This window comes from Lineus longissimus, chromosome 12 (assembly GCF_910592395.1).
Source record: "Lineus longissimus chromosome 12, tnLinLong1.2, whole genome shotgun sequence".
NCBI classification, from domain to species: Eukaryota; Metazoa; Nemertea; class Pilidiophora; order Heteronemertea; family Lineidae; genus Lineus; species Lineus longissimus.
Window position 1 is genome coordinate 15,317,103 of NC_088319.1, and position 13,610 is coordinate 15,330,712.

Consider the following 13,610-nt stretch of genomic DNA (forward strand, 5'->3'; position numbering starts at 1 on the left):
ACTGTATACATCTTGAAATTACCAAACAGAACTGCAACAACAGGACCTGGAGTTGGTGTGATTGTGATGAGGACTTGTCTCTAACAGAAATACCAAGATGTATCACAGCAAACGGCCTCAATGCACAATCACGTAGTCAGCCCGAAAGTTTGAGAGAAAAGATATTATAAAAGCTTTCGAGTTCTGCGTTTATAAGCCTGAGAGATACACTGCTGTTGATAGGCCTTGTCCCGCCATGCTAGGGCGGTTTCCCTGTAACGTGCAAACTCTCTATGCGTATAATTTGGGTGAGAAACCCAGAACTCCCTGCAACCAAGTAACGTTTGATTGTGACTAAACGCTTTCTCGCCCGGCGTGAGAGGTCGATGTTATAAGTACGGTGAGACAGAGGCTTTGTTGGATATACACCACGTTTGTTGCCGGTTAGCAGTCAAGGATGGCCGACGAGGAAAAGGTTGAGACAGGTAAGCTGAGTAGAATTGTATTGTTCTTGTAGTAGAGCATCCTGCCGAACAGAGAAACGGCTTAAAGCAGTCCCGGGCCGGATAGCAATTACAAACCAGAAGTGGCTGCTTTTGAATCCAAATATCACAACTGCCCCCTTCTGAGGTTTAGGGCGCTATCCCTCTGACCTTCATGCCCCAGATCGACCGCTATCTCTTGGATTCGGATGAACTACGTTTTTTTGGGGAAATTCATCATATTCTTCAAAATGGAATAGGCGCAGTTTTCGTATCGGCGCATGTGGGACCGATTATAGCCGAGAAGAAATTGTTTACAGTCACGTTATAGGCCTAATGGCAACAACGTTAGAAAATCTTATCATTTCAGTCAAAGTCCCAACGTTCACTTCGTGCCGTTACATCCTGGCTTATGTCGGTATCGTCGGCGTACTTTGCACCTATGCCATTCGAATAAACCTGAGCGTGGCGATAGTGTGCATGGTGAAACCGCCGGAGCTCAACATTTCGCTTCCCAACACCACGGAAGCAGGCTGTGATTTCAACACGGAAAGAGACGCGAATGCCACACAACAGGTTAAGAACGTTTTTCCCCTTTAGTCTCAAGTTATCTCAAAATAGGGTGAGGGTCGACCGGGTCGATAGTGGTCGATAAAGTTGAAGTGACATATTTCTTACCATCAAAAGTGCTTTCTTGTGGTCATGTCCAATATACGTAAAGTACAAGGCCGCAGCACCATTCTCTGAACAGTTGATGGAAATAATCTTTCGACAAGATATTCCCAATCTCATCTCCATCGGTAAAATCAAAAAGGTTTGGTAGGGCCTGAGCCGACTACATAACTCGTGAAACATGTGATTTTTCTGGTCCCTGTAAATTTTCACAAATAAACCAAACAGAGGAAGAATTTCGAGTATTGTCTAGTAGTTCCAGAACGATCTTATTCATGGTGTACTCTGCATTTTTTTGCCTTCAAAACTAGTTCGGTCTGGCACATCATTCCAGAGGTATGTGTAGTGTTAGGACCGAACGAGTTTGGATATTCTACAAGAAAAACTTACCTGAGAATGTTTGCACGTAAAAACCTCTCAGCTGTCAGGGATGCTATCAGTTTGGGGTTGTCTAACCTTAACCTACATTCAAGCCCAGTAGACCGGTTTCGATAATAATGAGAGGGGGCGGGGTGGTATTTTTCGGGCCGCTGGCTGGGATTGTCCATAAAGTGATGCCGTTCGCATGATTAAACTAACAGGAGCCACTATGTCTTCCACTTTCAGACTAACTATATGTATTCTGCTTTTTCGACCGAGCGTCCCCTTGGCCGGCGACCCGTCTCGCAAGAGCTGACGGGCCTAGCCACCTCGCCTGCCTCTCGGACGGGTCGCCGGTGGTGATTGACGAGGCGCGACAGAGTACGGGGCGCCGTACTCTCGCCCTCTCCCCCACAATTTGATATGAATTCAAACTTTTCCATTCTACAACTAGGAGTACGAGTTCGAATGGAGCCGACCTCTCCAAGGCGCAGTGCTCAGCTCGCTGTTCTACGGATATATATTGACCCAGTTTCCAGGCGGATGGTTGGCCAGAAGATTTGGCGCCAAGCGGGTCCTTGGTACGGGGATGATGATTGGTGCAGTGTCGACCCTCCTCATCCCAGTAGCTGCGAGGACGCATGTGTACATTGTCATCGCTTTAAGGGTTCTTGTTGGACTTGGCACGGTAAGTTGTTTCAGACAGCTATCAATTCTTACAACCAATATAAAAAATATACAAGGCTCGCTTTGCCAATATACATCAAGAGCGATCGGACTGTAAAATGATTCTATCAATATTAAGGATACAATTTTGTACGATATTTTCTTCTTGTCAGTATATGTTTGCATTGAAATTACAGGGATTACACTGTCTACTGCATTATACGCAATTCTAATTCTGCAACGATTTTTCGAACAGCCTGTAATAAGCTACTACTGTCTCTCACTAGGGCGTGGTCTTTCCAAGCTTCCATCACATATTGTCCACATGGGCACCGCCCTTGGAGCGAACAAAGCTGATTGCATTCACATACTCAGGTACTTATCACCAAGATTCTTTTATCAATATGCAAACTTTAGGGAAAGTAACTGCAGAGAGTCAAACGTTATCTGACGCACCCAATCAGTAGATCGCAGATAAGCAATGACCAAAACCGGATCTCTAGCAGAACACAAAATCCGCCTTAAATTGACTGAATAGGGAGGGACGTTATACACTGTGATGATTATTGGCTCCGTATCGTTGGCCAATGCAGGAGCGATAACGAATAGATACACCTACGATAACAATTTCACTGTTTCTCTCCAGGGACTATGCTAGGTAACGTAGTGACGTTATTTCTGTCGGGCTTCCTCTGTAAATTCGGCTTTGCTGGAGGATGGCCATCTATATTCTACGTTTTCGGTAAGTTAACGATGATAATGCAGTCAAAGTCAAACTAAGAAGATACAATATGAACAAATTGTCATTTCACCTACATGTATATCAACATTGTGTAGGATGTGAATACGTCATACGTAAAATTGGTAGGGGACTCACCTTGAGTCTTTAATTGGGACTACGCATCAATGTCGGAAGGAGTAGGTAGTTCCGCAGCTGGCTGCATGGGAGCAAAATTTCAGAGACAACCATCCGATGAAAACCAATCAATAGTCCGGTTTTCATGTGTTTGCAGGGGGCTCCACGGTTATATGGCTAGTGTTCTGGGCGTTCCTGGTCTATGATTCGCCCGCCGATCACCCACGGATATCAGAGGTAGAGAGATCATTCATTGAACAATCTACTGGCAGGGATCAAGACCAAGAGGTAAAAGGAAGACTTTAAAACCTTTATTTCTAAGCGTGTATATGCACACTATCTGAATCAAGATTTGATTAAGACTTCTCAATTGTACTTGGAACTGTTACTTAACTAACATGGTATATTAGAGAACAAAACTGACATTTTTCAATGTTTTAGGGCGATGACAACCATCCAATCCCTTGGCTCTCGTTCGTCAAATCGATTCCTCTGTGGTCCATATGTGTCACTCATATCGCCAGCAACTGGGGAAACTATCTACTCCTCACGGGTCTACCTACCTACATGAAGGATGTTTTGAAATTTGATATGAAAGAGGTAGGCGACACGAGAAATTCCAAGGTTTACTATTTTACTGGAATATGACTAGTCGCAGCGTCCTGCGCATGACTAAAACTCGATCTTAGCGGGATGCCGGGAGAAGGGTGGCATAATCGAACACGCAAGATATTTTTTCTACTCAACGATGGGATAGATCTCGCGAGACGTGATTGATGTAACCTGTATCATTCAATTTCCGATTGTTTTTTTTACTCTGTATAGGGGCATTTGAGATTCATTGCTGGCCAGGATGATTCGATGCATTGCCTCTTGCTTTCAGAATGGTTTATTTTCCGCCTTGCCGTACATAGGAATGTTCTTCATGGCCAATTTAGTGGGAGAACTGGTAGACCTCGTCCGGGAGAAGGGCGTTCGTACCATGGTTGTTCGCAAAGTGTGTCAAACCGCAGGTGAGGACAAAGTAGGAACGCCTTGCTTATTTAAGAATGTTTGGCCCGACTTCAGACTGTGAAATTATCCTGCCTTTAATTAGTCAACATACTCACATGGTACAGAGGTCACGCAATCAACGTATTACAGCGCTAAAGAAATTAATAGAGATTGTGTTTGCACACTCAGCATCATATTTGTAACCTATATTATTTCATCAAAATTATTATTTTTTAAACATTGTTAAAAAACAAAAACTGAAATTAAAACTAAAGCAAAACCTTCAACTTAAAATCATTGTTTCAGCCTTTTGCCTTCCTGGGCTATTTCTCATCATAACTGGCTTCCTTGATTGCACTCAGCGACCCCTGGCGGTGGCATTAGTAGTTATTGCCGTGTCCTGTACCGCCTTTGGAAGAGCGGGTTACGTAATAAACCACGTGGACATTGCTCCAAGGTACATATTGCTGTCATATCACCCATCTATTGTCTTCATCTCGTCTTTGAATAACGAGAAAAACACACACACTTTAACTTTTTATATGTCTGAAGACTCCGATGTAATATTCCGCTTCGTTATACGTACATTGTACAGGTTTAGTGAATTTAGTGTAGGGTTGAACCGCGGATACAGCCGTGGTTGAACCGATCATAAGCACCTTCCAAGTTCTTGTACCTTAGCTTTTTCCAATGTTTTTCCAGATATGCAGGTCTTTTATTCGGAATCACCAACACAGTGGGCACCATTCCTGGGATGCTGGCTCCCCTGACCATGGGATATGTTGTCAGACACGTAGGTATCACTCACCACTTACTCCTGTCAACCCAGTGTGTCACCACATCCCTCAAGACAATTACGGTCCTGAGCCGTCTCTGCCAACGCCTCTCTTACAACTCCAGCGCTCTCTGCATCGCAAGCTAAAATATCCATCCAGCGAGTCCGGTATCGTCCCCTTCGTCGTTTGCCCCCCCCCCCCCCCCACCCCGCCAACATTCTCCGGTTGCCAACAACAATTATTGTATACATGTAGGAGCATCCTTGTGCATTCTTTTTGTGAGCATTAACATGTTTATTGCAGTAAAATCTAAGATTACATGTGGTAACAACAAAATCGTCTAACTGAGATTTTTGCCTCTTAAGTTTCGTTTCCAGAGCTTATTCTACAGACTAGCTGCAACAAGTACAGTATATTTCATCATGTAGATATTGCAGTCTTCTTTGACAGAAAGCTACAACCATCCTCTCGTTCCAGGGAAAACGTGAAGAATGGCAGGCAGTGTTTTACATCTGCGCAGGCATATTCAGCGTTGGCGCTCTAGCATTTGGTTGTTTCTCGAAGGGCGAGGAACAGGAATGGGCCAAAGTACACCGCCACCATCCAGAGATGACAGAGAAAAGTAAGGAAGAAATCGAGAGACTTCATCGAACCGATTCTGCTACCGGTCTGAGAGGAAACAAAAGTTACGTTGAGATGATTGCCACTTGAGGGGTTTCGCGGATAATATTCGATGCATGTTGGGGATTGTCAAGGTCGGATTCAAAGATAGATTCTTCTCGAAAATGGGGGTCTCTCACACCTCCGTCCTTCCTCCCCTTGCCTACGCCAATGTTACTCGTATAACCGACAACAGCCCCTATGTACATTGTATCAACGCCTTGTTTATCATGACGCGATAAAACATGTATGCTTTTCAACAAAGCCATGCTCTGGTATGGATTTCATTGTGTGTGAGAACATTTTAGTTAAGTTCCGTGAACTCGATACATTTTCTGATTGTTGCGTAACATTTTACCTTTGGAGGAGCGATATATAATATCGAAAAGATGGCGCTATCCATTGTCAGTAAACAAATCAAACTCCCTTTGAATCATTTCCTTCAGACGACGTAGAATTTGATTCCTACGTGTCACGTTTACATGGGATGACTATTTAAGTGTGGCGGCATCCCGGACGTTGACTGCCATTAGTGTCATACAGCTGAACCGGGAGCCGTCCTCCCTTTTGCTGGGTTGCCTAAATCTTCACCGGAACCTTGTTGCCCTTTAGCCAGTAGGTGAGAATCTTGCCTTTGCCCTGAAATTGTGAATTATAAGACCCCCTTTAGGAGGGGCTCTTAAGATACACGTGTGTGCGGGAGTATATAATGTAAATGAAGTGAAATAAAGAGAGTAAATATTGTATATCCAACAAACAATTTTTTTTGGTATTTTTCTGAATTAACTCCGTTGAGTTTACCGATTTCTCCGCGATCTTCCGGTGGTGGTTGCTATCCCATTGGTTGAAATTAAGTTAAATTAAATTTAAATCTTCATGGGAATTCGCTACATCATATGCCTAAGAAATTGGCCAATTATATTAATATTTTTATTAGAGAAATATCCGTCCTAAATAATGACAGAAAAGGGTGGTTTATTTCAATTTTGTGTCGACATGGTCGAGGTCACGTGACATAAAAACAAAACAATCGCACACACCCGTCCAAAAAAGGCACTTTAAGAAAAATAAATACGTTTTTCCAGCTTAAAACCACACTGACGACTAAGTTATATTGGTCTACTGCCCAAATCTGAAGTATCAAAATGAATCACAAACTAGAACTAGCTCTATTTAGCTATAGTTGCGTGAAAATTTCGGGTGAGCGACGTACATTCTGTACCCTAGCGGCCAATAAATAAACTACTTTCAGCCGTCTGCTCCGGTCTCGTTAGGGAGTTTTCCCAAATGTACGCGATGATGACGTGCCCCATTAACAGGACGTGACATCTATTTTAAAATGCGTTTCCAAAGTGAATGCATGAGGACAATCCATTTAAGTGTCGTATATCACTGGAAACGCCCGATTCCCGTGAATAAGGACAATCACAATGTATTACATTACCAAAACAAAAATGTGTCGGAAGGAACTATAATTACTATATGGATGGTCCCATCGCACCCCCCCCCCCTCCAGCAGTATGACACAGAAGGGCTAGTTGACTGTCCACCGGGGGGGTTTGGGGGGAGCTTCCCCCCAACGCACTGGTAAAAACCTATGTCGACGGAGGGGGGTTTGGGGGGTGTCCCCCCATTGTAACAGCTGTAGTTGTTAGAGCTTGCACTTAACATATGCTCGTAGGGGGGTTCGGGGGAGCTCCCCCGACCTAAAGGGGGGCTCACTAAGTCCTTGACTTTACATATTATGCCCAAATTATAAAAGTTGATATACATTTAAGTGCTGCATAATCTTCCCAGGATGCTTATTACTCGTCTGTATTCAGCTTATTTATTACCAGCTTCACTGCATTACTTTACGAACCACGTGTCGTCTTCCGTTGCTGCCGTGTCAACCTACCGAGATTTCCGTCACTCCCCTCTCCTCCAATTCAAATGCATTTGTATGTTTTAGCAGGACATACGCTGGCCGACTAATGTGAATTTTGTTCGCTGAAAAAAGTATGAGAGAAATTTGACACCAGCCTAATGTTACTATACAAGCTCTTCTGGGCCCGACCGTGCTTCACAATATTGGCTCTCGAGCAAAAACTACTGACTGAAGCAACACCGAACTTGTATACTTACCAAGTCCTGTTCTTAGCAGAAACGGCGTTGTATTGATGACATCACCAAACAGACAGTAGCGGGGCATAGTAAAACCAACTACACCAGCCACACAGGAACCTAAAATAATTAAAATGTGTTTCATGCGCCTGTCGTGAATGCCACAAGTATAGGTACAGGTCACGCTGACGTCATCTGGTACTAAATGTAGCTCATACCGACCTCCAATTTTACTGCATGTAGGTCAAGCTGACCTCTAATTTGCCGGTATGTACTAATGTATACGGTGGTTACTAACTGACCTTAAAGTAGGTCACACTAACCTCCAAAACCAGCTGGCCTACTGAATGTAGGTCACACTGACCTGATACTTACCTGAATGTACTGCTATTCTAAGTTTCAGGTTGTCCTCTTCTGCATCTATGATACCCTTGTAAGGATTAGACGAAGACTTCATGGCGACCATCAGGTCCAGCGCCAATGTTGCTATCTCCTTTGCGTGTCCCTCGTAGCGGATTGGGCAGCCCGCGCATGCAATGTACGAATCGCCTGAAACAATTATCGGGAATCTAAGTGTCCTATAATGCGAGGAAATGAAATCATTATCATCACAGTAGCGGCATCTCATCCATACTTGGGATGTGGCCGGAGTTTTGTGAGTCCATTTTAGAGTTACACTTTACCTCCTGCAGTGCGGATGACTTGCTTGCCCCTGGCATACTCAGTAGCACAGGGGGCCACGGCTTTTAGCCTCATCCGACCGTTTCACTTTAGTGCTCTTACATAATTTTGATGTGATGACTACAGTTATTTGACTGTGTTGGTGGACTCTCATCAGGTCTGCGCAAAGAACTGCAAGAATAGGGAGTCATAGCACAGCCCATGAAATGCCAACGCAAACACCTATTCCATTGTTCGACATCGCGTTTCGTGATCAGAATTTCGATAAATCTACGTACCGACTATCTGAGCCTTGAACACGAAACTGTATCTGTCTATTGTCTCGTCGAAAACTCGATAGAGCGAGTTGAGAATTTCCACGATCTGAAGAATGAAGATGATCCGATTTAGGTTGGGCCAGAGGAAAGCAAAGATGGGCAGTGTTTTACCACTGCATGGACTAGAACACGGAGGCTCAAACAGCACCGGAAGCAATGATTTTCGTGACTTTCCTCTTTCCAGAGTTCCAACCGCATATTAGGGCCCTTTAAAATGCCATGAACCTCCCCCAGCACCTTTTTTCTTAGAGTGATAAGGGCCTCTGGCTTATCAGGAATCAATAGATGTTAGAACCATCCACATACACGTGAGCGCACCACGCCACATTGCATGGCCGTGCTGAACGCCGTTGTGATGATACAATGTAGCCATTCGTTATACCCACCTGCAGAGGATCGCATTCCAAGGCAAAGTCTGCAAAACCAGTAATGTCCGAAAACAACACGGACACGCCATCAAACTTCTCCGGTTGTACGATCTGTTTCCTCTTTAACTTCTCCACCACGAATTTTGGGAGCATCTGGTTTAAAAGTTTGGTCGTCTGGGCCTTCTCCGATTCTAGTTCTGTCGATTTCATCTTCAGAAACGAGGCAAAGTATTGGATATCGGACAAAATGTTAAAGACTATGAGAATCGAGATAGGCGCGATGACGACGACAACGATTAGAATTGTGATGCTCATCATCATTTCATACATTGAATTCGTGACGTCAAGGTCTAATGCCCGGAAGATCTCGTCAGATATCGTGTGTTCAATATCCTTCAAAATGTTAATATACTTTGTTATGTCGCTGAACCAAAGAGCTCTGACGTCTGATTGGCTTGTTACATTGTTGATAAATATTTCCGCTCTCATCTCCATAAGTCTTCTCTCTAGTGACGAGTTTTTGAAATCTTTGTAGCCATTTTTGCAGGTCGGAGAATATTGTAAACATCTCGCAAGGTAGGTCTTGCCATAGAAATATTTCTCCATGTACCAAAGATAAACCTCGTGCTCTGTGAATCCTCCTGAAATAGAAATTTCTTTCCAAAAGTTGGCAACGATGGACATTCAATTCAACATCGGTTTGTCCATCCTGATGATGGCCTAGTGGATCAAACAAGCTGCCTTTTGGCATCGTGTCTGGCTTAAAACAGTGAACTGAAATGATATAGGGGGTTAGAGTGTTCTTTGTCAAGAATGTCTGGCCAGTCTTGGTGTCTTGGACCCGGTGTTCAGTAGTGACATCATGATAAAGATAGAAGTGCAAAACAACTAAAAACGCCTTCACAGTTAACTTTGACAATATAACGTCTACGCCTGAGTATTTCCATCCTGGCAATACCAGTGGTTTTCAATATATTCCGCCAATCGATATTTTTGTAAATGCCTGATCTCAGGACGGGGTATTTCTCGACTTTCTAATCGATGTTTATTAAGTGGTGGATTGGTTTGGATTTTAGTTTTCCCCATTTTTCACCAAAAACTCAATAAATTCGTTTTTTTCTCACAAACTTACCCGAAGCGTAGAACATGGCCCCGAGTGCTCTCTCGATGCCCGCCTGCTCCTTGCTCAAAGTCAGCATTTGATATGCAACCAAAGTCTTCCAGAGCGTCCCCTTGTCGGCTTTCTGGACGCTATCAGCAATCCACGCTGTCATCTCCTGAATGATCTCAGAATAAAACAGGATCTCCTCCTTCACTGTGGTGGTAGTTGATCTCCTTACTTCCAACCTGTGTCTGTAGATATGGACTTGTAACGTTCCCTTCTCTTCCATGTACGGCTTCGTTGAATCTAGGTCAATGATCAGCCATCTTGTAAGGTTATTAATGGCGGCGTCTGTTTTCAGATAAGACGCGCGGAGATTTTTTAACTCTTTGTCGCTGCGTCCAGATCCTAAATACATTGCTGTGGTGCCCCGCTCGAGTTGTAAGTAATGCATAATATTACCGGCCTCCGTGCAAAGGAGGACAGCCTCTTTGATATCCTCCGCGTGTATTCGAATAGTGTTATTGGTGACTAGGGATGCGAAGTTTTGCCCGACTAGAAATAGTAGGGGGATCAGGGTAAAGAACACTACCTTTGCTTTTTGGATCCGTTTGCCTCGGACGGTGATGGGATCCCCTTTGATCAGCTCACAGCAAGTCAAGGGTACTGCAGTGCTCGCTTCCGATCCTGTCATGGCCGTCTTTACCGACAGGGCGGTGATACTGTTAGAGCGTTTTCGTTTGAGCATGGTGCCGTAGAATGGAGACTTGGGTGAAACTGGTTACGAACCTCTACAAGATGATATACACTCTACCAATAACTTACACACCGTACGCAGTGGACCGGCCTCGTCCTGTCGCAAGGTACAGATTCAATTAGGATGGCCCAATGGACCTGCCCTGGGAGTCTACCAACAGGAGGATTCTAAGTCTTTGATTAGCCTGAAAATGACTGAAGTCAACAGACCACCATGAACTACAACACAATTAAAGAATACACAAACAGGAGTCCTGTTTTGTCCATTGTCTTCCAGGAAAATTAATGAATCCACTGAATGTCCCAAGCTCTTTTCCTACAGTCGCAATTCCTTTATATGGTGAAAACTTTCTCACCGTTATTGAGCTGCTCCTTCCTCCATGGTTCAAGCCTAAACATGAGTATTGGCTTGTTCTTAACTTGAATAAAAAGAGAGGGTCCCGGTCTTCTTAGCGCCAACTCGACCGCTACGCAGACTTTTCCTTGCAATAAACAGAATATGACCTTTTTCAGCAAAGCATTCACTTTGGTCCTTCGCACTGCCACTTCCTCGAGACTAATATCCGCATCTTCAGCGATACAGGCGCCGGCCGAAACACAATCTAATCACATCTTCGTTAATTACTATCCTGTCATTCTGGCCTGCTAATTACCTGATTCAATGCGAACCTATCTATTTACCAGATAGTTAATTAGACAAGAGTCTTTTATTGAAAGAATCTAATTAGACAGTCGGTGTCACCAGATATCAACATATTCTAAACACTATTGAAAAATGACCGACTGCGATTTATTGGCTAACATGCAGGAACTATGATCATCTTATATTCAAGGAGAACGAACCATGGACGGTATTTTTTTATAGCGAGTTTTCGCAGAGCCCCCGAAACGCCAACGTGAAAGGCCTATCACATTATAATATAAAGCTATTAAACTGGACTCATTTTGTACTGCAGGTATATCGACTGCTTAAATCTGACACAAAATCTATGAAATGTGCTATCCGGGACTCTTCGGGGACAAAATACATGTTTTCCAACATTCAATTTCAATTTTAGTTAAAGAACGTGCATACAAACTACATGTACAATGTAAACACAATATTTGAATTCAAACTTATATCAGTTTATTGTGATCGTATTGGAGCACACGTTTGCAAGTATATATATGTGCATATTAAACTCAAGGCCATTTTCGCATTGTATTAGTATAAAGTCATTACCATAAAGCTATGAATAAAGACCTTGAAGTGAATTTATTCAAGTCATGAACAGTTATGCAAGGATCCCAGAATGGTGAGTTGTGATCAATTCAGGCGACAACAACATCGAAACTACCCGATTCGACCACAGAGGAAGACTTTCCACAAAGACTTTAAACAGTCTGTGATTTGACAAGGGCGTAGCTAGATATATTGGGGAGTTTTATGGAAATACATGTAGCTAGATCTCGCTGTACCGACACGAGGCCCGACGTGTTTATTTGGTTTTCCAACTAATACATATTTCTCTCGCTAGGTGGCGAGTCTAAAACATCGCAGCCTTCGGGAACTCAAAATAGATATGAATAGCTCGTCAGAAAGATAACATGCATTGTAGCCTATTTGGAAAAATCACAATCATTCTAGGGATTTTTAGAAAAAAACACTATCTCGTTTATTTAGTGAGGTAGTTCATCGAAGGTGCATCAAATTATACATACTATAATGTATGAATTTACGACGGCAGCTGTCGGCATATGTTATACCGGTAACGGCTTAGTCTATCTAACTTTGACATTCCATCATTGACGGAGTCGGAGATTGACTGTGAGTGTACATTTATGTTCCATTTTTGATATTCCCCATTTCGCACTATGGATTCAAGAAAGATAGCGCATTATCTCGTCTCGCGTGAGTTCACGAACCTTGCGGACCTAGCCAGTGGATTCGCAGAGATATTTCAGGACAGTCAAAATAGTAACCACAGGCAAATTGTGCTTGAATTTTCTGGCTATCGTCTCCTTTATGATATTCTAGAAGTGGATAATGTTAATGGCTATAAGTCTATATGCGATGGGCTGTCTGGAGAACAGAAACTAGGCCTTGCCAATGCAAGATTTGAATATTTCGATAGAGAGACGTCAGAGCATGACGACTGCGCTTTCGAATCATTGTTTATTCTTTCTTCAACTCTTGGCGCGAAGAAGTGTCTTTCAGAAATGATTGAAAACGGTGCAGACTTATTTCAAAAAGACCCTTATAATGATGACACGTGGGTACACGCCATTATCGACGCTGTAGCGCATGTTCCGGAACTAGAGGAAAACATGGTGGACGTCTACGATCACGTGATGTCAAAGGTGGCGCGCGAAGACCGCATGAAGCTGTTGGTGATGGAAGATCGAAACGGATTCAGGGCGTTGGAGCTGGCAGCGAAAGCTGGAGCATTTAGGATAGCAAGGGCCATACTAGAGACCAATGGTGGCTACTTAGAAATCGCGGAAACACGCGGGCTTCAGACCTCCGTTAAGTATTTGTTGTCCGATTATGAAATCGGGCGGGATAGAAACAGATACCTTCGCTCGCCACTACTCTTTCTAACATACTGCAAACGGCGCCACCAAACGAGCCTCCAAGCAAGCGAGATCCTTGAGATGGAGGTGATGAAAAAGTTGATCAACACGAAAATGAAGCGGGCCTCGCCCGTCTACACATTGTTTTGCCTTGCAAGGATTGCCTTCCTGTGCATCGTGTTGTATTTCGATTCGACTAAATCCACGAACGTTAGCTGGAAAACAGCGGTTAGTAGTTCCATCAAAGAGTACCACAGGTTTCAACAGTTTTCTGCCAGTGAATACA

At 43.5% G+C, this 13,610-nt stretch overlaps 2 protein-coding genes across 3 annotated transcripts; one reads left to right on the top strand and one right to left on the bottom strand.

Moving 5' to 3' along the window:
• The first annotated feature begins 302 nt into the window (after nt 1–302).
• LOC135497290 (sialin-like) lies at nt 303–6,260 on the top strand. Of its 2 annotated transcripts, XM_064787066.1 has the most exons (11): nt 303–464; nt 832–1,037; nt 1,948–2,181; nt 2,447–2,534; nt 2,806–2,901; nt 3,173–3,303; nt 3,457–3,615; nt 3,899–4,028; nt 4,315–4,465; nt 4,711–4,801; nt 5,262–6,260. In XM_064787066.1, the coding sequence occupies exons 1-11, from the start codon at nt 437–439 to the stop codon at nt 5,493–5,495; spliced, it is 1,548 nt and encodes a 515-aa protein (XP_064643136.1). In that variant the 5' UTR covers nt 303–436; the 3' UTR covers nt 5,496–6,260. The 2 variants fall into 2 exon arrangements, with proteins under 2 accessions (XP_064643136.1, XP_064643137.1); XM_064787067.1 differs by lacking the exons at nt 4,315–4,465; nt 4,711–4,801 and having other exon boundaries at nt 5,262–5,331.
• Nucleotides 5,994–11,560, bottom strand: LOC135497289 (uncharacterized). Its single transcript, XM_064787064.1, has 7 exons — nt 10,046–11,560; nt 8,932–9,554; nt 8,507–8,591; nt 7,923–8,096; nt 7,569–7,667; nt 7,342–7,433; nt 5,994–6,083 (listed from the first exon to the last, which is right to left on the bottom strand). The coding sequence occupies exons 1-7, from the start codon at nt 10,761–10,763 to the stop codon at nt 6,024–6,026; spliced, it is 1,851 nt and encodes a 616-aa protein (XP_064643134.1). The 5' UTR covers nt 10,764–11,560; the 3' UTR covers nt 5,994–6,023.
• Nucleotides 11,561–13,610: the final 2,050 nt, after the last annotated feature.